General features: G+C 39.6%; 2 protein-coding genes across 4 annotated transcripts; one reads left to right on the top strand and one right to left on the bottom strand.

Moving 5' to 3' along the window:
* Nucleotides 1–691: 691 nt before the first annotated feature.
* LOC121953816 (KATNB1-like protein 1) lies at nt 692–4,973 on the bottom strand. 2 transcript variants are annotated; one of them, XM_042501048.1, is made up of 10 exons: nt 4,684–4,973; nt 3,757–3,887; nt 3,240–3,277; nt 2,877–3,150; nt 2,645–2,760; nt 2,507–2,557; nt 2,330–2,419; nt 2,072–2,176; nt 1,219–1,312; nt 692–1,113 (listed from the first exon to the last, which is right to left on the bottom strand). In XM_042501048.1, exons 2-10 carry the CDS (start codon nt 3,880–3,882, stop codon nt 1,081–1,083), a joined length of 927 nt encoding a protein of 308 aa, XP_042356982.1. In that variant the 5' UTR covers nt 3,883–3,887; nt 4,684–4,973; the 3' UTR covers nt 692–1,080. The 2 variants fall into 2 exon arrangements, with proteins under 2 accessions (XP_042356982.1, XP_042356983.1); XM_042501049.1 differs by having other exon boundaries at nt 3,787–3,887; nt 4,684–4,971.
* On the top strand, nt 4,343–21,525 carry acp7 (acid phosphatase 7, tartrate resistant (putative)). Of its 2 annotated transcripts, none has more exons than XM_042501047.1 (15): nt 4,343–4,361; nt 5,177–5,266; nt 5,416–5,552; nt 7,016–7,216; nt 7,293–7,475; nt 8,891–8,916; nt 9,834–9,931; nt 16,264–16,326; nt 17,326–17,440; nt 18,588–18,701; nt 19,415–19,481; nt 19,888–19,955; nt 20,043–20,114; nt 20,486–20,623; nt 20,735–21,525. In XM_042501047.1, exons 3-15 carry the CDS (start codon nt 5,444–5,446, stop codon nt 20,798–20,800), a joined length of 1,320 nt encoding a protein of 439 aa, XP_042356981.1. In that variant the 5' UTR covers nt 4,343–4,361; nt 5,177–5,266; nt 5,416–5,443; the 3' UTR covers nt 20,801–21,525. The 2 variants fall into 2 exon arrangements, with proteins under 2 accessions (XP_042356981.1, XP_042356980.1); XM_042501046.1 differs by having other exon boundaries at nt 4,347–4,475.
* Nucleotides 21,526–26,218: the final 4,693 nt, after the last annotated feature.

Raw genomic sequence — 26,218 nt, 5'->3', positions numbered from 1 at the left:
GACCCCTGTCTTTAAGAGGCTAGCTGGCAGACAAAGCTAGAGATGATATACAATATTCATCCAATTGCTGAAAAATGCAATTCATACAGAAATCTCAGAGTGTCAGAAGTTTAGGATACCATGGTGTTTATGGTGTTCTTCAGGTTCTTATTATGGTATTTTGGACCACTGTCATCAATTTTTGAGTAGTCAAAATTGTGTAAAATTAGAAAATGTCTTCAATTGAAAAAATTGCTACAACAACTTATGAGACATAATTGAGCACAGGGCCATCTAATATCATAATATCATATCATAATATTATCATAATATTCTATGCTCTTGTATGGTCTAAACTTTAAAGTTTGAATGAGCACCTAACCAAAATATTTTTAATTTATTACAAATTTGTGACTAGAAAAAATGGCAGACAGTGCATCTAAAATGTATTTGTAGGTTCCCAGTTCTCAGATAATGTATACCACTTCTATGTGGATTATACTGTTGACCTGTCATCCCCACTAAAGACAAATGTGGGTCTATGGTGGATCTCACTTAATGAAGTGGAAACACACTGGTGCTAAACTCTCCCACAAAGGAAGGGGATTACATGATTTAATTTGGTTGTGAAAAATCAAGCACAAAATTTAAAATACAAACTTAATTCATCATCAATAGCGCAATCCAAATAATGGACACACACACAAAGAAATAAAACTCTTGCATTTATTTATTTACTTTTTTATTTTTACAGTTTTTGAGCTAAATATGCAAAATGATAAAACTCCTCTTGGTGATCATAAATACAACATCCTACTTTGCCAATTAAGAGACAAGTCAAATTTGCCACATGATTTAAATTTATATTGCACATTCTCAGTTCAGTTACTCAATTCGACTGTTCAAGTTCATCTCCCAGCCAATAAATAGGCTACATTATGCTCTACAGACATCCCCTTAGAACAGCTACAGTACAAGCTAAAAGGTACTTCTCTGTGGAAACAACAGCAGCTCCAATGTAGAGATTTTACTCTGGATTTTTGTTTAGTTTTTTAGAAGCTGCTACCAGAGAAATATCTGTTATCTGCTTCTTTGTTGCCATCAGGTAAGCTGAGATAGGAAGGAGTCAATGACCTAAGGGAAAAAGATGATGATGTAAGACTAGGCTGTTTTCTAAATTATGAAATTCAAAGCCAGCAATGACACTGGTAATGATTTATTCATACATGCAGTACTGACCTTTGCCATGTCCCCAGCAGTTCCTGGAGCAGATTTCAGTAAAGGTGCCTGATACCATAACTCCAATAACTGCTGATTAAATGCCTGGAAATTTCTGTAACAAAGTTGAATAAATACTTAACCAAAATGACAGTGTATTCTGATCAGCACATTGTGCAATATATTGGAAGTTGTAGCACACTGGCACTAGTTGTAAAAGGTGCTGTTAGAGGGGGTTTAGTCACTATCATGCATTTATTTAAAAACTAGTGTGACTAAAAATACGATGGGGCTGATTCCAGCTTTTTGATTCCATATTAGCATTATGCCATTTTTGTTTCTGTGTCCTTTCAATAGAATGTTGTTTGGATATATGCAGCTTTTATCAGTTTAAAGTAAGGGTCGACAGGTTGTTGGCGTGGTCAATTATTGGGGCCGATATTTGGCATTTTGCCAATTATCTGTATCTGCATTTTATTTTAATGATCGCCCATAAAATTAATCAATTAAATAGTGCAAAGAAAGTGTCAGCATGGGAGGAACTTTCACTTTGTAAAACCTAATATTTAAATTTTCACTAGACTTAAAAAAAAGAAGTTGCTGGGGACTTCATGATGTGCATGATACTGAATGTTTCAGTTTTTATTTAACATTTACTAAACGCATTTAAACAAAGTTTTGTGTTGGAGATTGTTATATTCCAAATTCAAAATACTGACAAAGATTTTTTTTTTATTGTGACTGCATATCAGTCCCAAATATTGATTTTCAGTCTCATTAACTATTAATAACTTGTTATTGGTCCTGAAAAAACAATATCCGTCAACCCCTACTTTAAAGTATCTCACAGCTCATAAAATACAGCAATACTTACTTATCCATCAGAAGTTCTGTTGAGCCACAATAGCCACTTGTTCTTAGTTCGTCCCACCATTTTTTCAAAACTGAATGGATCCACTTTAAACCCACTATAAGATACCTGTGAGAATAAAAGAAAATCTTAATTTATTCGCATTTTTGTAATTATCCTGCGACACACTTTCTGTTCTTCTATGTGCATAATGCAATTCATTCTGTTGTAATTCAACTGCACTGCCAAAACAAAATACTTGATTACAGCAGGCATACTCACTCTTCATATGGATTTGTGAGGACTTTCTTAACTAAAGGAAAGAGGTCAACACAGCAGCCAATGGTGACTTTGGGGGAATTCTCATCAATGCTGCAGAGAAAATTTGATTAAAATAACATCTTGTCCACTTGAGGGCCGTGTTGCTCATATTTGTTTTGCAAAATTCAAGTCACTCACCTTTTGCTTATCAGTGGGAGGAAATCAACAAAGACACCAATGTCTTGGATTCTGTAGAAAGATAGTAAAGCAACAATCCTTTTGAAATTCTGACAAAAAATACTGTACATCACATTTTTGAAACAGAATATTACATACCTTAGAAAGTATGTCAACAGCTCTCCAAAATTTCTCTGCCACAACGTTAAAGACACTTTCAGTCTCAGATTTCTTCCAAAGAGCACATCAGTCATTGTGCTATGATCCCTTGTTAGCTGGAAAAAAACATTGTTAGGTTCAGATATTTATATCTGCATGTTAGTGACTCAGTAACTAATTAAACAATACCTACAACATAAGAAATAGTCTGAGCTATGATAATATTTCTCACCTCAGTGAGTGTACAGTAGTCGGCTTCAGAACCAGTTTTACCAGTTTTGTGGTTATTGTTGACATTTCGAGGGAACTCCCAAGGGTCCATGTCAAATATCTCCTGTTGCACATCCTGCATGCAGTTCATCTCATTCTCCTTGTTTGCGGCATCATAAGTCTTCCCCGTCCCGATCTGCTTCCTTCGGGTCACTGTCAGATGATGAGTCTTCCTCTTACATGACACTACTCGCTTCACTCTGCCAGGGTTGTTGCCGGAGCGACTCACCGGGTACCTGGGCAGAGTGGAAAGTTCAAACATGCTGTTGCAAACCAAAGCACATCATGCACTTATTGTGTAACCACAAAACATGCAATGACTTACCTCTTTTTGTTGAAATCCTCATTTTTATCATAATCCACCTGCATACAGAAATACATTTTGCATGACAAATAACACAAGAGGTACAGCATACAGAAGTACTTTAGTGTGTGATAATATGCAGGTTATTGGATGTCACGTATTCAAGATTATGTAAAATAAGTAATTATAGTCAGCCCATTTCGCATGTGAACAGATGTGTAATTAAATTATAGTTACAAGCCCATTTTAAAATCCCACCACTTTTTTATTATAACAAATTCTCCATGCAAAATGACTTTTTTGAATTTAAATGTTTTGAGATTTCTAGTGAAAAAAAAAAAAGTGGAACAAGTGGAATTTTTTGTGGCTGCATCTATTCTTTTTAGTATAAATGGTAACACCTTCAATGTTTTATTCTAAAGCAATCCAAAAGTACTTAAAATAGACATTTTTGTCATCAAATACATTATGCTGCTCATTACAAAACTTGCCATGTAATTTGTATTCAGTGATTGACTACATTTCAAAGTTTTCCAACCCCGCTCTGATGATGTGTCATCCAGCTCACATCTTTTGTGGTGCTCCCATGAGGATAGGTCACTCTGTACTGGGCTGCATCCTGTCTAAGATTTTGATACTCTCCGTCTTCACTGTTGGAGTCCATTAGACCTAGAGAGAGAGAGAGAGAGAGAGAGAGAAGCCCCTTTTAATCCGTAATAATGCATTGTTAGACACAATTAATACGCACAAGCACACAGCCAGAAGCCACTGTGGACAGGTCAACACACTAAGATAATCACAATATGGTTCATAAATCAATCAATCATTTGTTTGTCAAATGAAGTCATTGTGCACTGCAATGTAATCCTTTCATTTCCTCTTCTGACATTGTTGGCTGCTATTTTATTATTGTCCGTGTTTCTGGATACTTCTGAAAAGTCTTGTGTCTCCAAATTTATTATACAAAGCATTTATTTTCATTTTGTTATGTTTTCAGTTGTTAAAAAAACGTTTTGGCCTCCAGTGTTACTGCTTTCCTGGCCGAACATATAAAAAACACAATTTCCCACAATCCATGTGGGCATTGTTGTTCTTCTGTGCGATGACGATGAGGAAATGCTCGCGGACCAGTTGAGTTGTGTTGTGAGTGTTGGATTTTAGTGGCTAATTTAACATTTAGCTAACTTATTCGGGCCTGGTTCAGGATCTTCAGACTGTACGTGTCGTTCATTGACAACAAGAGAAAGGCGTTCTACCGTGCGTACCGTTTTACGTCATTTACGGTAGAAAAGCTTGTTAAAAACATTTGTAAGAATTGTTAGTTGTAAGAAGAAAATCGCTAGTTAGCACGGTGTAACGTTACAGCCAGTGGCTTAGTAAATAGTTCATAACATTCACAGCTAATTAGAACTGCGTTACAACTCTTATCGTGAAATAAATAACTCATCCTAAATGATGTACTCACCGTCTTTTTCCTTCCTAAGCAGAGACAATAGAGTTAAACCATCCTTTTGAATCTTCAGGCAACTGCCAACTAGCTTACATCCGATTTCAACTGCTAGTACCGCCCAGCATCAGAGAATAAAGCATCCAATTCATAAATGTACTCTGTGCAGTTTGCACCCTCTAGCGACTGTTTAGCTATAAATAGTCCAAATTTCAAAAGCAAACAGTTTGTGAAATCAGTGGTCTACATTTGTCTACATTTTGTTAAACTTGCTTTTGCCTTCATTAGCCATTACACTGACAAAGTGACCCCTATCAGTAAGGTACATCAGCTGTTTGCCTTTACACTTTATTTATCTAAGGCAAGTTGTGGCTTGCGGGTTAATTTCTGCTGTGCTTGAGCTCACTTTGACTTCCCTGATTGCACAATGAAAAACAACATCAGCTGCTTTTATTGACACATCATCTCTTTCTGTGTTGTTCTCGCTGACTCCGCTGGTTTGGTTTTGCAGTTTCATCGTTCTGGTTGACGGATGCAGAAGTCCTCATCAGAGACCAAAGCACGGTGTGTGTAAAGTGCTGTGTAAACTGGCATGGGTCAGGTAGGATATTTTAAGGCTTTATCCACATTGTTCCAATTGGTTTTATACCCGTATTGTCATGTGATGTTTGGCACAAAAACTTTGAACATCACGTGATTACAGTGACAAGATCTTTTTATTTTCTGGGTGTGTTTTGCTACTTTAACTAGGCTGCTGTTCCTGTAATCCAGTGTGAAAATGGTCCCTGTCTGTGCTGCTTGTGCCCTGTTAAGCCTTGCACCCCTGTTGGTGCTTGGTGTTCCTCCAATATGGACCCAGCCAGAGCAGGTGCACCTCTCTTATCCAGGTAAGTGTTTGAACTGCTTCCATCAGCCTCACATGTTTACATTTCGGGGAACGATTTTCCTCTTAGTAATATAAACCAGTATGCAGGTCTTATGGATTGCAGATTTTCAGATGTTTTTGTACAAATCACTCATTGATATAACTCAATGATATAACAGCTGAAAGCACTGGTACATTTGGGCAATTGAACATTTTGTTACTGTTATGCAGCTCCACAACAAGCTCACTGAAGTTCAGCTTCACTTTCTTGATATTTTAAAAGTCTACGGGCTCCATTCAAATGATTTATAGTGCATGGTGTTAAGCATTCATTTTCAGCTTTTCAGCTTTTCAGCTTTTTCTTTGTCAAGAACCCTGAAATAAATACACATTGGGTCAGTGACCCCTGGTTGATAAGATTTCGCTTCAGGGACCTCCATCTAAAAAGACTTGGGTTGTTGGATATGATTAAGATCACAAGCTGGTTACACAAAACACCTTTAGTTGAAGTGTTGCACAGATTCCCTTAAAGGGGTTCCTTTGTTAAGGAAAAGCATTCAGACATTTACTGCATTCAAAGAGATTTTACAGCTGCAAAATTCACGTTGTGATACCTAAGGTCTTCTGTGCAACTCATTAATTTTAAGGGAATTCTTAAGTATAAGATCAAGATTATTTTGGTTATCTTCATAAGGGAGACTTCTAGCACACACTTCATTAAAAAATGTTTCAAGTTTCAGTTATAGCAGTAACCTGTTTGTTCAAACAAAAATAAATCCCTTCTGTTTTCCTTCTTTTAAGTGTCATTGTAACTGATAATAGTAATTGTTATTGTGTTTTACAGTATATCATCATACTGTGAAACTGCAGTACTCTCTGAGATGGTTATCATACCCTTAAAATTCATTACTGTGCGCACAGATTATGCGCCACTTAACCAGCAAAACTGGTTGAACTTGCACTTGCACCATGCACTTTAGACCATGCGCAATATATTGTTTAAAAAGGGCCCTATGTGTTTCATGTAATGTCGCTAATGTAATGGCTGAAGGCCTTTATGAAACTTTTGAGTATTTTTTGTTGTGTGTCCTGTTGCTCTGAAACACCACCTGTGTCCTCTCTGTAAGTCATTTAGGTTAAAGGCCCAAGATAATTGCATTAACTCGGATACATGCTGTTACCCATGGTTCACTTAGAGACTGTGCAGCATAAATGTTCTTTCGTCCATTCCCTGTGAAGGTGAAACGTGGTAGTCATTAAATGCGTTGATGTCTTGATGAAATAAGCACCTGGCCAGTCGTCAGCTTATCTCAGCTTTCTGATGGTCATATCACGCCAGCAGCAAGATCAAAAGCACAACTCTTGTGCAAAGTCAGCCTTTTCATAAGCATCTCTTGGCTTTTACAGATGCATCAGTAAGTAACTCCAGTTGTTCTGTCAAATCAATCTACATCACGATTCAAATAATTGGGCTTGTCTTCACAGGCGCGCCAGGTTCTATGGTGGTGACCTGGACCACCTTCAATAAGACGGATAGCAAGGTGGAGTACGGCTTTCTGGGGGGTCGGCTCTTTGACATGAGTGCCAAAGGTGAAGCCACTTTGTTTGTGGATTCAGGAGAGGAGAAGAGGAGGATGTTCATCCACAGAGTCACTCTCACAAGCCTCAAACCAGCTGCTACTTATGGTGCGTGGAGCTTTAATATTACTAACTGTCAAAACATAACACGTTAAAGATTTTTTCTTCTCCTGTGTGCTTTCAGTCTACCACTGTGGGAGCGATGATGGTTGGAGCGACGTGTTCTCCTTCACTGCCTTGAATGACAGCACTAGCTTCAGTCCCAGGTTCGCTCTGTATGGTGACCTGGGCAATGAGAACCCTCAGTCTCTGGCTCGTCTGCAAAAGGAGACGCAGCTTGGCATGTACGATGTCATCCTGCACATAGGTAAGCTCCACACAGATAGAAATATTACAACAGTTTGCTCTGTGAAACTCTTAAAGAGGCATTAAGTTTTATCAGCTGTTTTGTCAGCCATTAGTCATCTGCAGATACCTGGCACAGCTTGCAACAGAGTGTATTAACATAAATCAAATGGGCTAGCTGAGCCGTTCCAAGAGAAATGCTTAATGAAGAGGTAATATATCATGATGGTAATGACTGTAATCAGCATAATAATCCCTATTTGTCATTCATATGCTTTGCTTTTGAACAATATGGGTTGGATGTCGGTCACACGCTCGCTATATCACTTGTAGGTAGTAAAATCTAAACAGATAATGGGTGTTGTGCCAAAATGTTGCCCAAAAATCTGACAAATATGGCTCTCCAGCTTTTGCTCCCCTGACTTGATTTTACACCAGTATGATAAGATGATAAAAGATAATAAAGGAAAGGTTTTTCTTCTCCTTCTGTTGGTTTGTCCAATGAAACACCAAATGAAACACTATTTTACAGCCACTTTGCAAGTTAAGAGAGTCTATAAATGTTTGCTTGGCTCTTAAAGAGAGATCACATGTTTGTTTGAGGCTAACCACTAGTTGTTTATGAAAGGTATAATGTGACATTTTGGGAAATGTTAGATGAGAACATTGATGCCACTCTCTTGACAATACACTAAACAGAAGCTAAGGCTTGCAGCTGAATAGCTTAGCATGACGACTGGAAGCAGGGGAAAACAGCTTGCAGGGCAGTGTCCAAAGAAGTTCCAGCATATTATGCCATGTGAAACCACAAATGGTTGTTTATTTATTTTTGTACGGATTGACCAAACAAAACAAAGATGTGATGTATTAACTAGTCAGCTTTAGAGGTGCTGGTTGGCAGATTTATTGACCTTTGGACTAGTGAGCCAGGCGTGCTCTTTCTCCCTGTTTTCAGTCTTTATTCTAAGTGGAATTGCTTGGTGGCTCTAGTGTCGTTGTCACCGTGCAGACATGTGAGTGCAATCTCATCTAACCCTAAAAAATAAAACTAACATAAAGTGCCAAAAACTGATCTTCATCGAATGGCCACTTGAGGCTGGCTCCAAAAGTGGGTCAATACCCATAGAGCCCTTATGCTAAATGGCAAACAAACAGAAATAAACATGTTTACAGCCCGGTACAAAAAACTGTGTTGGTCTCTATAGCTAATTTCAACATTAATGACAACTGTATGGAGGTAAATTTATATATAACTCACGCTTTTACATTTAAAGAGGTTATAGATTACACATATTTAAAGAAGTGGCCACTCTGAGTGACAGACTGTCTGCTAGGCATCACCCATAGACTATATAAATAATGGATGTTGCTACCGTGACATCAACCACGGGTTTGTGGAGCTCTGTTCTAATCTGCAGATTTTTGTTTGTTTTACAGGGGACTTTGCCTATGACATGGATGAGGTATTTTACTTTTCTGTCTTTTCAATATCTTGAACGCCGATCATACTTGTGCCCAGTTAAGATCCCTGACAGCAAATTTCTTTCATCAAAAGCATATATTCTTAAAGCCACTCTGATATTCCACTAATTCCACACTGACAGATGAGACAATCCACTTTACCTTCCTCCACAGCCGCTGTCCCAAGACTCACCAATATTTATTATCAGTACATATGAAAGCTCTCTGCTGCGGTTGAGGCACGCAGCTAATGATTAGCATTACTGTGAAATGCCGTAAGCCTGCGGTGAAAGATGAGAGTCAGGGTCATGTCGCCCAAGTATTTCTTGAATAGAATAAGCGCCATTCAAAACCCCAAATCGTAAGTCTCAATAACATATTTGCTCATCTGAAAACCTCCTCCAACTGTCATCTGCGATATTTAGCGGACATAACCTTGTCTTGGATGCTAATATCATTTTTCCTGAAATGAGTTCTTGTATTATTCATGCATTTTTTAAATGGGGAGAAATGTAATCAGCAGACTACTGCAAAAATGAATAACCATAATTCATCCAAGCTGTGTTTTTAGTTGGAATGTGCGAGTACATCCTGTGGCTTCACTGATATTATAAATAGAAAAACAGAGAAAGGGAAATATGTCTGAAAAAGGTCATTAATGTTTGTGGCAGGTAGAAGCCATGAGTACAGCCATGAACCGCAGTGCGTTCTTTTGAAGCTGCGTTAGCATATCTTAAAAAAGTGCCTCTGGTTTCAGTGAGGTTTGAATGCTAGGCCGAAGCTGCCTGGAAAATGGACTTACATAGTTCGTAAAACTAATTTGGCTGGACATCAGTGAGAGGAGAAAAATGAAACTTATTTGTCTGACAGAAAAAAAAATGTTGGTGTCATTTTTAACAGCTGAATGTCACTGTTCTAGGACAACGCCAGGATCGGAGATGAGTTCATGAGGCAGATCCAGTCCATAGCGGCCTACGTGCCTTACATGACCTGTCCAGGAAACCACGAATCCGCATAGTAGGTGGTATTTAATTTCTCAATTTCATTTTTTTTTTCCAAGTTTATTTTGGCTTTTGCCTTTATGACATACAGGACAGCTTAAGTGTGAAAGGGGGAGAGAGAGAGGATGACATGCAGCAAGGGGCTGCAGGTTTGAGTTGAACTCGCGGCTGCTGCAGCAATGACACAGCCTCACTACATGGGGCCCCTGGGGCTCCGCCAGGTGAGCCACTAGGTGCCCCCTCAATTTTTTTTGTCATGAATAAATTCACATAAAAGCCACAGGAAAAATTCATAGTCAGTGACTCAACATGAAAAGCTGTCTGACCGTCTTCTGCTTTTGATTGGCTAATGTTTTCGTCTTTATTTACATTTAATGCCATATTCTGCTCAGGGGCACAAGTAAGATTAATGGGCGAAAACAGCACTACATCCATATTGGTGAGAGAGACTTGCCAGACACCTCATGACAAATTACATTCAGAACTGGCTACTGTAAATGCTATGTCTGTGTGTGTTTTTTCTTTTTTTGGGGGGGGTGGGGTGAGAGGGTTGTGAACCCCCGAACAAACAACCTGGTGAGCCGCAGTTTTTCCACTCTAATGAGCACACTTTGGTATGCCGAAAAACTCCTTGCTGTACCATTTGAACAGATGGGAGCTATTTTGGTCTCTAAAGGCTGGAGCAGTGTCAGGAACCACCAACATCTAAACAATGCAACGCTCTCCAAAACAAGCATTTGTCTGACTGGCAATCATCAGCTCACTATCTGTTTTTCAGTTCCCAGAGATGGCCCGCTGTGGTGGGAACTCTGTCTGCGTTTTGACTCATCTTCACTGAACGCGTTGTTCACATTTTTAATGTCTGGGAATTTTTTCTGGACTGAGAGATGGGACAGCAAGGAGCGAATGATGCAGCATTTAAGTATGTGAAAACAAATTTAGAGCTGAAGGTAGATAGATAAATAATTCGGTATTCAGGTCATATGCATTGCAGATTTACAGATGTTTTGTACAAATCACTCAATCATATATAAACTGAAAGCATTGGTACATATGGGCAGCTGAACATTTTGTTACTGTTCTGTTCTGCAACAAGTTCACTGAAGTTCAGATTTGCTCTCTATGATCTCAATATTTAAAAAAAAAACAAAACACTGTGGACTCTGTTTAAACAATCTATTCTGCATGATCTAAAGTAGTGACTCTCAACCTTTTTCTGTCTCAAGATCCCCAAAATTGATACACATTAGGTCACAGAGCCCCATATTGATCAGACAATTGTGGAAAAAAATATATGTTTTTCTTTTTAAAAAATAATTTTGATGTAATTTTTCAAGCAAAAATCCTAAACATCAGATGATTCCAGCCTTTCAAATGTGAGGATTTAATGCTTTTCTTTGTCTTTCATTATAGTAAATTCAATATCTTTGGAGTGTTGGTCAGACAAAGACACAATTTGAGCTTGAAATCTGGGTAATTGTGGTTGGTATTTCATAAAGTTTAACGAGAGAATATTGAATTAAATTGAGAAAATATTGCAGATTACTTGAAAATGAAAATCATCATCTGTTTCAGCCCTATCAATATTTTGTCTGGCAATATTCTATCGTTACACAAACAACTAGTATCAGTTTTTATTGTATAGGTTTTTCATATTTTAAACACAAATTTAAAAAAATAGTAGCCTACTAGAATGATAAAATCAATTGCTTTTGCCTCAGTTGACTAGATACAATGCGCTGCAGTAAAAAAAAGTAAAGTGAGATCAACAGACTGAAAAACTTGATCTTCAATATATGTTATCACAATACCCTGCATATTGCATTTAAAGTCACAACAATATTATATCATAACTCAAGTATGTTCATTATATCGTATTGTGGGGCCTCTGAGTGATTCCTACCCTTCCAAATCTTTACCAAAATCTTGTTTTCATTACTTAAGTGGACATTACATCAACTTGCATTCATTCCCTGGAAACTTACCTAACCTAAGACATTTAAGGCAGCCTTTTTCCAGGAGCCATTGGTCTGCCGAAATCCATCAAATGATCTCTGTACTAGAGATTTACTCATCTTAAGATATCGTCTGCTGTTTCTGCACTTATAACCCATTGCTTCTGCACTTTACTGGTGGGAAGTTCTTTTTAATGAGGCCTTCTTTTTTTCTGATTTGTGTTGTTATATTTTGTTATTCTTTTGTGGTTTTGAACTGCTTGGCAAATTATCATGGCTGCAAACCTAATTCCCCCTAGAGGGACAATAAACTTAACTGAACTGAACCGAAACCACCATTATGTCTTTAAATTTTCAGAAAATAGTGAAAAATGACATTATAACCTCTCATAGCCCAAGGTGATGTCTTTATATGTCTTGTTTTGTCGACCAACAGTCTAAAACCCCCAAAATATTTAGTTTCGTCGTTCATTTGCACAGCTGGAGACAGAAAACAATTCAAGTTTTTGCTCAAAAAATACCTTGTTAGTCAGTCAGTCCATTATTACAGTAAATTTCGAGCTCAGTTCAGCTGTGTTTTCTTTAAGATGATACAAGATGATTAAAGACTTCAGCTGCCTCAGATGCTTTTAACCCCGCGGATCAGTGAATATATCCCTAAATTCCAAGCACATCTGCTAGAGTCAGTTGTGTGTGTTTATGCATTTTGAAATGGTTAGAGGTGCCTGAACTTGCACCATAATATTTACTTGCCGCTGTTGTACTGAGACAGGCCTCGCCTGGCCTTGCCATGTGCAGTGTGACTACTGTCTGGTCTCTATTAAGGAGCTGCTAACAGTAGTCTCTTTTTCTTGGCACTGCATCCTGACATAAGAGCATGATATCAAGAAACGGCTCGCTGCATTACATAACCAGAAATCCAGCTCCCTCTCTTATACCTAAATGTGTGTTTTGCTCTGTGGTGTTGTTAAGAATCCAAATATTCCCAGCAACTGGCCCCTGCTTCTTCTTCATTGCTGTCTGTTGTGCTCTCTCTCACTATACTTCACTGTTCATCTCTCTTTCCAACCTCAAAACCTAATGGGTAAAAGGCAATTGAAACATGGCTGACCACAAGTTTTCAGTCAGCATTCCAGCAGGATGAGAACAGTGGATCCACAGAAGATGCTAAAGCCCCAATCAAGACTGTCTTTGTTCACCAAGCACAATACGTTCCATCGGGCGCACAGAGGGACAGGGAGCTGTTTTGTAACAATGTCCTGTGATGGGAGTTAGTGACATGCTTCCTGAAGACTTCAACTGGTTCCTTTTCTTTCTCCAGTGTCCTGGATTAAGCTCATCAGATGATGAAAGGGGTGATGAGGGGGGGGGGGGTGTTTAGTCAGTTTAAGAGTCAGGTTGTTCACATTGACTTTGACAGCCACCAGATTTTTATCTTCATCTCATTTTAATGGAAAAGCAAACACACATGGAAATAAGCGTGCTTCAGGGTTGTGGAGGATGAGTCACATGTTACACTGGACTCCCACAGTGCAGATTAATGAAACAAATACAATTTTATCGTATTTGTATCATATTTTCCACTGCCAAGCAACAAAAATGAGAGACTTTGAAGCCTGTAGTTGACTTTATTTCTACAAGCTAATCCTGTCCCTCCGGGCAGGATCGGTTATATCACTCTGTTTTAATTCCTAGAGAGTTTTGTGTATTATTTTACTGAATGAAAGATTGATTGTTTATTTCTACTATCTGCCTTCCCAAATCCCCCTTCATGGCTGCTGGTACACATCCTTGCCACAAGATGGGAGCATAAATCCATTTTCAGACTGTTCCTGGTTCAATGCCATGACTGAGAACTCTAGATCATAACTGATTTTCACAGGAGCAGATCTTGCTCTTTAGCTTTATTTAAGCATACATACATAGGCAGGTCATGAGACAATGGGGTCCCTGGACTGCAAATAGCCCCACCACCTAGCCTACATGGGAGCAAGACACACAGTCTCTTCCTGGTTGGTATGGTTTAATTCCCAGCCAACATTTGTATGTTGAGCCCACGTGTATAGTGAGTTGGCTGGGAAAATGGGCTCTACATGGGGTTGTGCTATCTAGGTACCAAGTTGGTATGGTCCTAAAATGGGCATCTAATCTGGGCCCCACTTGGGTAAACCCACACATATAGGCAATTAGTACTGGGGCCATTATGGAACCAGTGGACAAACCCATATAGGCCCATTTTCAGCCCATTTACTGCTCACCCTGGCCCCAATTGTTGGATGGGTTTGAGTGAGATTTTGCAGATGAAGGTCGGGGGGGCTCACATGTTGGGCCTCTGGGTCTGTGCCTCAGTTATCCATTCACATTGATTGGATTACTATATACTATAAATTTTGGATATGTTATAAATGCTATAATGCTTGTTTCAGGGCTTAAACATGATTTTTTTTTGTTTTAGCTACTTGATTTGGGGTAATGATAATATAATAGACACCTTAACCCTTTGAAACCTTGGGTGACCTCACTTTCCTTGTGTTGCTTTCAGATGCCAGTAGAAAGTATTTCAACCTTTGAACCCTGAGCAAATTGGTGTCATTTCTTTCAAAAACATGGAGGAAAAGTCAGGAACAACTTGGTAAGAAAAGTTCCACAAGTGACAAAAAATAAGTAGATTTAGAAAAAATATATATTTTTGAAAAGCTAGGGAAATGCCAAGGGAAATAGAAAAAAGCCAGGGAAAAACTATATAATTATCAAAATAACATATTTAAAATTGTTATAAAATGATTATAGTTTTATCATAATTTTTGAAGCATTTTCCCAAGTTACTACCACGTTTTGTTTTTCCTTTATTTCTTCATTTAATTTAATTTTTAGGTAATTTTCTTGAACTTTTTACAAATTTCTTCCTAATTTTGGGGTGATTTCTTCTTTTGTTACTGATTGCCCTCTTTCTATGTTTCTGAAATAAGTCAAACCACATTGCTCAGGTTTCAAAGGGTTAAAATACATTTTCAAGATGGGCAAAGAAGGATGCCAAGTCAAACAGTACTCTCCTTCGTGCTGAGAGATCTCAGCTCTCACACTGGCCTCGACTGTTTAATCCTGACCTCTGTCTCATCAGTATTAGACTTTTTCAGCATTAGTAAAGGACTAGTGTCATCCTCCTTTTGTGTCCCTGTCCCTTGATCTTCAACCCAGCTGATCTCTAATTACCACCTAACCCTACATTAAATGAGTCAGTGCAGGGATATGAACTGTCCCACCCTGACCCGGCGTCAGTCCAGAATACTGCCCTTTTTCTTCCTTATGTAAGATAAGAAAACAATCACTCCCATCACCTCGCTTAGTTAATGGCCCGTTGAGAAGATTGGCTCCTGCTTTCATGCTGAAATTAAAAACCGTGAAAAGAGACTGGCGGTTTGGCATGAGGGAGAGCTTTCCATGAAAGAGTTTTTCCCTCTTGCATGGTGCGCCCATTGTAACATTTGCAGAGGTTTAATGTGGATGCTGGTGCTTAGATGTTGTTGATGACTTCTTGTCTTAAAGGACATGTCCGTGTATGATTCTTGCAGTGCAAAGAGTCTAGAAATTAGTGGTGGCAGTTGTGGTAGCAGTGATAGATAACTGCAAGCATCCTACTATATCGGGATCAAGTAGGAACCCCCACAGCTCTGTGCTAAAACCACTGTGAAGTGCCTCAGTATGTGATTTCTTTAATGGCCGTTGGATCTAAAATTATGCTGTTCTTTTAAGAAGATGTCATGGTTTTTGGAGAGGTGTATTTAGAGGCCTGTTCTCTTGATTGACAGGTGTAGTTTGGTGGCTCCTTGGTGCTAATACCATGTTGGCTCCACCCAGGCTCCTCCACGTTGGCCAAATTTTGATTATCTGACCATGTTCTTAAGCTTCAAAACATCCCATCACAAACCTATAGGGGTGAGGTCACAGAGTCTACGTCCATGTTTTTCTGCAGCCTTTAATTTGGAGAGGCAGCCACTGATATCCTGGCGACAGCAAAGTGTACGGTTTCTCCGAATATCTAAAACTAGCTACATCTTTTTTTAAAAGTTTGAAGCAGATGTCACCACCATAGTTTGATGGCCATCTTTATCCGATGATATACTACTCTAAGTTTTCTGCCAGGTTTATATGAAAACTGAAAGTGACATAAAACAAAAGACTTGCACCAAAACTAGGCTGTTATTTTAAGAACTTCTGGTTCATCATATTTCATAGCAAAGCTGAGAAATATCTTGAGTGTATTGTGCAGGCACCACAAAATAAGAGGGAGCAGAAGTCTGTGGCGTTAATTGCCATTTCTTAGACATTCAGCGAACGTAGATTGGAGGATCAGTCTGTGTAACTTTTTTCTTTTTTTGTGTTTTTTTCACAGTAACTTCTCCAACTACAGGAATCGTTTCAGCATGCCAGGCCAGACTGAGAGCCTCTGGTACAGGTAAAGAAAATATGTGGACCTTACGGAATACACAATATTTGCTTAGTTCAAGCAATTAGTTGTTCGAGAGTTTCCAAACAGACATGGTCCTCTTTTACTTCAATTTATCAAGGGTTTTCTCTGCTTTTGGATTTAACGACAGTCATGTGAGAGACATGTTTTCTCCACCAGTATAACATAACAGGGGGTGAGTAACTGATAAACAGATGGCCATGTGGGGGGTGTAGTATTCATTTAAGGTGGATTTTGACATGCTTGAGCAGGTGGAAGAACCACAAACAGTTGTGGTCAGTAGAAGACAACTTAAAATCAAAAGTTACATTCACAGGGCTAGGAAACAGAAGTCGTTTCTTTTCCAACTTGGGCCCCATGTGAAGTATCATGTGAAGGTTTAGCAAACCTCCTACTGTATTTCAGTAAGCATTAATGAGCTGTAAGAGGGAGCCCAGAGAGACTTGGCAGCAGAGGAGCATTCCCTTTTCTTCATTTAGTTTGCATCTCCTATCTCAGGGACATGGGGACTACACAAAGGAGCTATACATCTGACTAGGTGACTCATAGCCAACTACAGGCCTCCTTCTCTCAGACAGTAAGATAATACCTTGTTAGACCACAGGCCAGCTGCCCAACGATCGGTCCCTGGGTCTGCTGGCTGAGAGCCGGATAGGAACAAGCAGAGGCAATCTGAAATCCCACAAATGCTACTGGAAACTGTTCAGTTCATAACATATAGCACACATACAGAACACATGCTTTTCCATTAAGCCTGCAGGATGAACACATAGGTGCTCATATTACAGTTAGGAGTTTATTCACTAAAGTAGATCTGGCACAGCATCCAGAAGCAAAATGTCAGAGACAAAACTTTGCCTGGATTTTTGAGTATTTTTCACACTTACCTGGTGTTCAAAGTGAGGCCTGTTCTTGCTTATCTGACTTTCAGCATGCTTCCCCTACTGGGTGAAAGCTGTGTATCATTTTAATGATGTGTGTCCACAGCTGGAACCTGGGGTCAGCACACATCATCTCCCTCTCCACCGAGGTTTATTTCTATCTCAAATTCGGCAAGGAGCTCCTCTTCAAGCAGTATGAGTGGCTGAAGAAAGACCTTGAGGTTAGTGACCACGCTGTTTACATGTCCTGATGATGGCTAAGTGCTGTCCTTTGTTCCCACACTTGACCTCTGCCTCTCTTTAAAGCTACGCTTTGAAACTTGCATAACAAAAAATAACTTTATGGCAAATTTGCTGAAATTGTCCCTACTTCCACGCAGAAGTTTATTAAACAGATATTTTGCGGGAAAATCAGGTTCCTCCTCCATCATGTTTTGCTGTTAATGGCAATTGCTACAATCTAAGGTTGCTCACAGAAAACAACCAATAAAAGCCAATGAGTCTGTAATGTAGCTATCAGTCATTTAATTTTGTCAATCATGGCTCATGAAGTGCAGTCAAACTGTCAAACTAGGCAGCGCTGATCAAATATGAATCATGAATCTGCAGTAATTACTGCATTGCGTATTTCTCAACTCAGATGCTTACAGAATCATATTTCAGTGCACTGTTTCGCTGTAAAATTAGAAAAGTTTATCTGGTTGGTTTTTGGCCTGACTGTTACCCCATGCCAGCAGGGTCAAAAAGTTATTATATAACAGCTATACAGTGCACCAAAATATGTCTGTGTAAACATATGCGATGAAAAATAGGCTATGCAGTAAAATAATCTTGATTCACTTTTTTTTTTCTTACCTTAGAAATGTATTTTTGTATAGCGTTAAAATGTAAAAAGAGAAAGTTTGTGCCTTGGCCACCATGTTTGAAGTAGACGACCAAAGTCGATACACCCACTGGCTAGAGAAAGCTTTCTGATTTACAGCTAAAAGGTACATTAAAATGTGTTTCTGAAAACGTCTAAGGCAAGAAATAGGCAATGGAGTAACGGAATCTTGAATCATATATGATCAGATAGTTTGACTGCACTTCATGAGCAGTGATTTGCAGCTGCCCTAGAGACTCCTTGGCTCTGATTGCTTGTTTTCGTTCTTGAGCTACAATGCTATTAGAATCGCTACAAGGTAAGAGTAGATAGAGGAACATGATTTTTATCAGATTATCTGTCTCATCAACTGCTGACAGTTTCAGCAAGTATGAGAAAACATTGATTTTTATTAAAGTTACTAATTACAGCCTTTTCTCTTTTCAGTTTGTAGTAGTAGTAGATACATTCTCAATTGTCTTCACCACTTCTCTCTCCTCACTTAGGAGGCCAACAAGCCAGAGAATCGAGCAGTGCGTCCATGGATCATCACCATGGGACACAGACCCATGTACTGCTCTGATGACGACCAGGATGACTGTACAAAGTTTGACTCCTATGTGTGTAAACCACAGAACCCTATCCATTAATTCAAACACTTTAACTAACGTGCACAGTGGCCTACTGATTGTTCACTCATACTGACAGGTAGTTTTATGAGAAGGAAGAGAACAGGAAGTCAAGAGTAGCTTTACAGTCTGAGCATAGTGTGATAACTGCTGTTGCAGTTGTTAATCTGCATTCCTGATTGCAGACATTTTGTTTGCAAGGGATAATTACCAATTTCTCGGTAATCCGATTACCTAACATCATTTTTATTTGATTTGGCCAAGCAAAGAAATTATGTCATTGTCTTAAAACATTTTGTTAACTTTCCATAAAGCACTCATAGTTTATTTTACAGTGTGTTTCTTAGAGAGTAGCACATCTATATTGTTAAAGCTTTTAATTCATCATCATGAAAGTATTTGTTTTCTGCTGTGTTGCCAAAACAACTAATTACCCCTGGTAGCAGACGTGTCACACATGTTGAAGACTGGCCATTCCACATCGCGGCCCATAAGTACACTGAGTACGATATGCTGTCATAATCACTGTAATTTGGACCAAATAGTTTCCAGTTAGACTAACTTCCCTCAGCACTTGGCACTGTTTGGAGTGAGGCTGGCACGTGCGCAATGGGGCTACACCAGGTAGTGTTTCAGGTAGCAGGTAGTGTTTCAGTCACTAATGCCAGTTCATGCTGACAGTATTCCTCTCTGTTATATCTCAGGTCCGACTGGGACGGAATGACACCGAACCACCAGCTCCTGGTCTAGAGGATCTTTTTTACAGCTATGGTACGGTCTCTATGTGACAACCAGCTGTGTGCTGCTAATGGGTGTTTAAGATCACAAATTTGCACGCTCAGACAGACTAACGTCCCAACAGTTGCAGAGCTGTCCAAACATCCTTTATTAAAAAAGCAGGCCTTTGGTCTGGCTGACATCCCAACAGCCCATTTGCAAATGTTTCTCCTGCAATGCATTTCTCAGACTTTTGTTTGTTGCATTTAATTATTTAAGATGTTGCAGAACTTTTTGTGAAGTTTTTGTTGCTCTGTTTTTAAGCTTTTGTTGATTGCAGAGAAATCTCAGAATTAAATCGGCAGGGGATTTGAGAAACTTAGATTACACAGCAAATTGTGTTTATATGAGCTGTTTGAGCAGATTTTTATTTATATATTTATTCCAATATCTTTCACAGGAGTGGATGTGGAGCTGTGGGCACATGAGCACACATATGAGAGGCTTTGGCCTGTCTATGGTGACAAGGTCAGCTCCTGCATTTTTCATTAACCACATTCTTACATCTGTAGTCTTTGTTTTGGATCAGTGAAAAAGAATGGTTTTTCTCTTAAGGTGTACAATGGGAGTAAAGACCAACCTTATGTGAACCCAAAAGCTCCAGTGCACATTATCACAGGCTCTGCTGTAAGTACTTTCACATCGCATGTCACGTTTTCCCACACAGATCAATGCATGAATTGACGGCGGCATCAACAAAAAACAATGTTATGTATTGTTCACAGTCCTCTCTGTGCAGCAGTTGGTCTGCCACATGAGTTTAGTACCAGCTGTTTCTCTGGTTAAGTGTTTTCTGATGTGGTCGTGAGCGGCGCAGGGCATGCTTCATCATCTAACCACAGAGGGTTTAGTCATCTGCATATCAAAATGCGGCCAGACTCACACCGAGGCACAGCCACAGTTGTAAATGTCACACAGGGCTTTGTGGACAGAGCTGGAGAAAGGCATGCGGCTCATCACTAACAGATTGGGTTTAATCACTGTTGATTCTTCTGCAGGGCTGCAGAGAGAAGACAGACAGGTTCAATCCAAACCCCAAAGAGTGGAGCGCTTTCCGCAGCACAGACTACGGCTACACTCGCATGCAAGTGTCCAATGCCACCCACCTTTACTTGGAGCAGGTCTCTGATGACCAGGTAAGCACACATAAGAGAACATGCACCCAAGCACAGCAAAGCTGAAAGGGTACAATTAAAGGTCAAAGAGCATTGCCTCGAGTCATAACAAACCTTTTCTGTGTGTTCCAGTATGGGAAGGTGATTGACAGCATTTGGGTGGTGAAGGAAAAGCATGGCTTCTCTGCCTGGTTCTGAAGACCATCGTGCTTTTAAAAAACCAATCTGCTCAGGAAATGCACTTTGAACTTTAAGCATCTTCATATGATATTTAGAGCTTATCTGTGATTCAGAGATTGTGTGCACATGGCTCTCAGCCGGGTAGCAGCTAATGATGATAACAGCACAAACAATGCTAACAATGACTACAAGAAGTAATGGTGTTAATCAAGCCAACAGTGTTAGGGTTGTTGAGGTAAACTCCAGGGTGGAAGCTATGCTTCTGCAACAATGCCATCCATATTTCAGCAGTGACTGCTGTATGAGCGCAGTGCAGAGTGCCAGCAGTTAGCTAGCCGGTGGTATACGCACACATTGGGACTCATACTCACTAACATGCATGTGCAGCCGGACCTTCTACCACAACATTGGATGTAAAAGATTTAATTCTCTGCTCATGACGCCTTTACACTACTATATCTTTACATAGCAAATTGTTTGCTACAATATTAATGCTCTGAATATTGTGTAGAGCTTCATTAAAACAAGCTCTCTTTTTTTGCTGCCTCACACTAATTATGCACTGATGATGAACGATTTTATTCCTGCTCATTCTGCTTTTCAGTTTAATATGTATTGAATTATTTGATTCCAAAAATTTTCCACTATATTTAATTCAATTAGAAGACCACTTAATGGTGATGATCTACTGTAAATGGATTTTTTGTAATATACATTTGAATAAATTCTGCTTTTTCTATGGATCTCTGGATTGGTCCTTCCTCCAAAGCCATCACTGTAATACATCATTGTAGTCTGATTTTAGTTTATACCAGCTGGGACAACATTGCAATGACTGGTATTGTTTTCATCTCGTGAGTCTGTGCGGTGTGTCATCATGGTGAAATGTAGTCCTGGTAACAGTTATTGAAGCAGGAACTACCATGGAAGCGTTTTTTTGTACTATGCCAGGTGTTTATATAACTGTCTGTCTGTTTGTGGACAGACTTACCGTGCAAGATGAACAGATGCAGAACTTTATCAGAAAGCAGTTGAGATTGAAATGGAGAATGAGTTCACAGAAGGGTGTGGTACAAGCAAGGGCACCAGAAGTAAGGAAGGGTCCATCGGCCTCCACAGTAAACCCCTGGCCTACACTCAGTTTAAGTCCCGATATTCCACCTGGGGTGATCCTACCACAAGATGGTCTCTAGTTTTAGTTAAGCTTGTCATCGACAGGTAGATGGGGGTCCTTTCTTCGCTGCCTAAATAATCTAGACAGCATGAGTCTGGCAAACACCAGGCCTCATTTTCTTCTGAGCATATTTTTCATTTTAAAAACCTGGAAATGCACTTACACAGATCAAGTCTTCTCTCTATCAGTCTATGAAGATGACAGATTCTCCCTTGGCTAGTCCTATCAGGATATTGGAAGCCTTATTTCATTGTCCATCTGTGTGGCCGTCAGGACCTGAGGCAGAAAGACACATGGAAGTCTTCGCCTACACAAAAGGACTGTTATGTAACTCAGGGATGCTTGTGGCTTGGGCACATGCTGAGTGAGAGAAGGCACTTTCCCCAGATCACTGTTGCTCACGCCATGACTCTCACCACTATGCTGGTATTAATTCCTTAGAACAGCATGCTGCCTCTGATGAATATTGGCAGATAACCAGTGCAGATCTCCATGCATCTGTGTTTTGAGTTGTCAAGCTGTCTGTTAGCACCAAAGTTTAATCTTGTCTCTGCATAATTAGGTTCAAACACCATAGTCTATGTATACAAAATCAATGATTCGTTAACACTACACACATGAGTGAACATACAGCATGATTTTTGGCAGATGTTTTTATCCAGAACACATGCAATATTACGAGATAATATATGTTAATCACTCATGGAAACACTGCTGGGAAAATGACACTTTTTACCCAAATGAAGGACTGAAAAACAGCTTGCAATCGGTCAAGATGTGTCACAACAAGTTAGCCATAAGAAGCTGAGAGTGCTTGTAGAAAGTATAAAAGTAGTCGGGCGTCAGTTGCATGTCTGGAAGTCTAACCAAGGATTTGTTGAACTTCTCTCTGATGTCGGTACCCTGCTGTGCAGTGGTGTCTGGCAAACGAAGGACACACAAGCGTACAGTGATCACACCTCAGACTCACATGCTCGTGGTGTGCCTACCCACTGCTAACTGCCGATCAAACAAAGCCTCATGTAAAAGTATCTTTTGTGGAAAAGGCCCCGCACCACTGAGTTTCTAACCTGTGACCTGCGCATGTTGTACTCTGTATAATGTTGTCTCCCACTGAGTGAGAGACACAAGGAAGAAGCAGCACTGAGTGCAGACTGCAGAAATCAGCAGGGGTGCTGGAGAGGAGACAATGTGCTGCCAGACTAGCTCACATTGAATCATTGTAATTATTTACAATTGTTAGCAACCACATTTATAGTCCAATAAAAGCTGGTTGTTTTCCAGTTAGTCATCTATGCACGATGTATGGTGCAAAAATGGACGGATGGAAAGTTAAGCTGTAAATAATGAGCACATCACATGGCGTGCACGTTCCTCATCATTTTCTTCATGTGATTTCCTAAAAAAATCCAGAAAAAAAAAACATTGATCACAATCCAGGAAAAAAAGAGCAAGGAGAAAATAACATGTCACTTCAGATCACATGCCTGTTGCTGAAATATGATGTGCTTCTTACCGCCTATGATAGAGGAACAGCAGGTTTGTGGTCATGTGGTGAAAGGCTTTTGTTGACAGGAATTGATTCTTGCCTTTAACCGGGCAACGGATTTTTTTTTTTTTTTTTTTTTTTTGCACTTCCTCAAGTGCTTGGTGTTAGACAGTTTATTTCTCTCAAGCAAGGGCTTTGACAAGTCAGGAGTCAGATTTTGTTTTCTTACTTTTTTTCTGACTTCCAGACATGAAGAGTGATAACAAGCTTTTAGAAGACCCTGCTTCTCACTTATAGTGTACATCAGTAGGTTTGTTGTAACTAATCAATCAATCATTTATTTATTTATTATCATTATTATTTATTATGCTACGGACAACTCCAGTGAAATATAATATTATCATTGTATTGTACTGCACTGTAATTTAGCCCTTTTAGTCCTTTTTTGCATCACATTACATTGTTGGCTACTGCTGTATAATTGTCCGTGTTTCCGGATGGTTCTGGTTATCCATGGTTTCTGGTTGTGGAAAGATTTAACTGCCCACACATCCTGATCTTGATGGCCAAATGGTTGCTCCACTCAAACATGGGCAGCGAATCTGATCTGCAGCCTCCGATGAATGGTTTATAGCTGTGACCCATAGCAGAGCAGAACCAGCACTGCACCTCACACTCCCCATGCCACACCAATCCTTATTCACTGTAATGTGGGTTTCAGACTTCTGCCTCAAATCATCACCATACCAATGCTAATTTGTGCAGTCAGCATGGGCTCTGTGTAGACATGTACCCTACACTGTAACCTACGCTGTAGCCTGATGTGCACTTCTATAGAAATGTAACTACATGTCGCTGTGACACAGACCTCCTGTGTATTTTTGTAAGCTAAAAACCATTAGCCTCAGTGGAAACAGAGCTTTTATTTACTTTAATATCACAGATAAGACAATAATAAGACAATAAAGCTCTCATACAATGGCATTTTAAGTCTTGTGTGTGATCTCTGCTAGCTACTAGGCCCATTTACACCAAGTAAACTGTCATGTCAATGACATGTTGTATTTGTTGAGAAACAGTATCTTGTGTAAGACAGTGAACCTTTATGAGTTGTAGTTGAGCTGAATTTTGTAACATTACCTTTGTCAAATGTTGCTGTTGTTCCTGGCTTCATCTGAGTAGAGAACATTTTATGAGCTGCTAGGCCAGGGGTGCCCACACTTTTTCGGCTTGCGAGCTAATTTTAAAATGACCAAGTCAAAATGATCTACCTACATTATAAATGCTAAACATGTATTTATTTATATATATACTCAGTATACTTTATATATACAATATATGTTGGTGTACCTTGCATAACTGCATGAACACGTAGGGCACAATACAACTCGTACAACAACGTGGATTTTTGGTCATTACCTTACTCTGATGACTTGCACTAAATGGAATCAGCCAGGGTTGCATATTCCGGACAGTAGCTGCTGGTAGCCAGCCTCAAGCAGATTTCCAAACGATCATCAGTCATGGTGGAACGGTATTTGGACTCACTAATCTTCATGTGGGAATAGGCTGACTCACATAAATAAGTGGAGCCGAATAATGGAGTCAAGGAGGTGGCACATTTCCTCATGTGTGTTTACCTTTCTTCTGTGAATAAGTTCCAGAACTGTCCCTGAGCCCTTGACTTCAGCTGAATGTCAACTTGTAGTGTCAAAATCTCATCCTCCACTCCAGACGAGGTCAGGTGAGACAGCGTTGCAATTTTTTAAGCAAGTGAATCAACCTCAACATCTCCCCGAAATGGGTAGCACATAAAGGTAGCGACTTGCAAGTAAAGCAAAGTATTGAAAGCATTTGTCAAACTCTGACTGACAATTATCAATCTGCTCTGTGTAGCGCACACTGTCAAGTTGCGCTTACTCCTTCCATTGCATCTCCAGCTCTCCCCTCTCCCCGCGTGTGATCTTTCATGGGCAGTATTGTTAACAGCTCCTCTTTTGCAGTCATATCTGTAAACACCATCTGAATAAAAATGCACAACTAGGTTGTGTCACTTACATCTGTAGACTTGTCCAATTGCAGTGAGAAACACTTGCAGTCCGCAAAGTCCTTCCAAAGCTGCTGTGTCAAATCCTCGGCCTTGACTTCACAGTGCCGTATAATTGTACTTCTTGATATTTGGAGAGCTTTCATTGAAGATAATATTTCTGTTTTGTTTTTAAAGTCCTGAAACATCGAGTCACCTGCTTAAATGAATGCCTCTTTTATCATCTCTCCATCTTGGAAGGACTTCTTTTGCTTAATGATGGAGTGACTCACCCAGAATGATGCTAAAGTGGCTGCCTTCACTTTTGAGGTCAGCTGTGGGAAAAATGACTGCTGTCCTGACAACTGTGATTTTAGTTCCTTCACCTTTCTCTTTCTCAGCTCGCTTTTCGTAGGGAAGTCAGTGTCGTAGTTTTTCTGAACAGTCTGAAAGTGCCACTCCACATTTCCCTTCTTCGGAATAGCGATGGGAGATTGGCAGATCAGACAAACGCACATCAAATATGACATTTTGAAAAAAAGTCCTCCTCCCATTCCGGATGGAAGTGGTAATTTTTTGGTTTCTTACTTGGTCCAGCTCCCCCGCTCATTTTTATACACTTTCTTTAGTAGAAATAAATTGTAAGGTGAACCAGGTAATTAGCTCACGGATGTTTTGCAGTTGCATGCACTGTTGACCGCGCATGCGTGGTGACCCGTGTGTTAGAAAAGTCAATCAAGTGGCAAA

This window comes from Plectropomus leopardus, chromosome 14 (genome assembly GCF_008729295.1).
Source record: "Plectropomus leopardus isolate mb chromosome 14, YSFRI_Pleo_2.0, whole genome shotgun sequence".
Taxonomy (NCBI): Eukaryota; Metazoa; Chordata; class Actinopteri; order Perciformes; family Serranidae; genus Plectropomus; species Plectropomus leopardus.
Note: the sequence above shows the minus strand (reverse complement) of the source record. Positions and strands in the feature narration are given on the sequence as shown.

Excerpts from the sequence above, each read along its gene's own strand:
- LOC121953816 (XM_042501048.1), bottom strand. The coding sequence starts at position 3,882 with ATGGACTCCAACAGTGAAGACGGAGAGTATCAAAATCTTAGACAGGAT. Across the intron at positions 2,177-2,329 it reads CTCACAAATCCATATGAAGA|GTATCTTATAGTGGGTTTAA; the intron begins GTGAGTATGCCT and ends TTATTCTCACAG. Across the intron at positions 1,313-2,071 it reads ACAGAACTTCTGATGGATAA|AAATTTCCAGGCATTTAATC; the intron begins GTAAGTATTGCT and ends ACTTTGTTACAG.
- acp7 (XM_042501047.1), top strand. The coding sequence starts at position 5,444 with ATGGTCCCTGTCTGTGCTGCTTGTGCCCTGTTAAGCCTTGCACCCCTG. Across the intron at positions 7,217-7,292 it reads CAAACCAGCTGCTACTTATG|TCTACCACTGTGGGAGCGAT; the intron begins GTGCGTGGAGCT and ends GTGTGCTTTCAG. Across the intron at positions 18,702-19,414 it reads GTACAAAGTTTGACTCCTAT|GTCCGACTGGGACGGAATGA; the intron begins GTGTGTAAACCA and ends GTTATATCTCAG.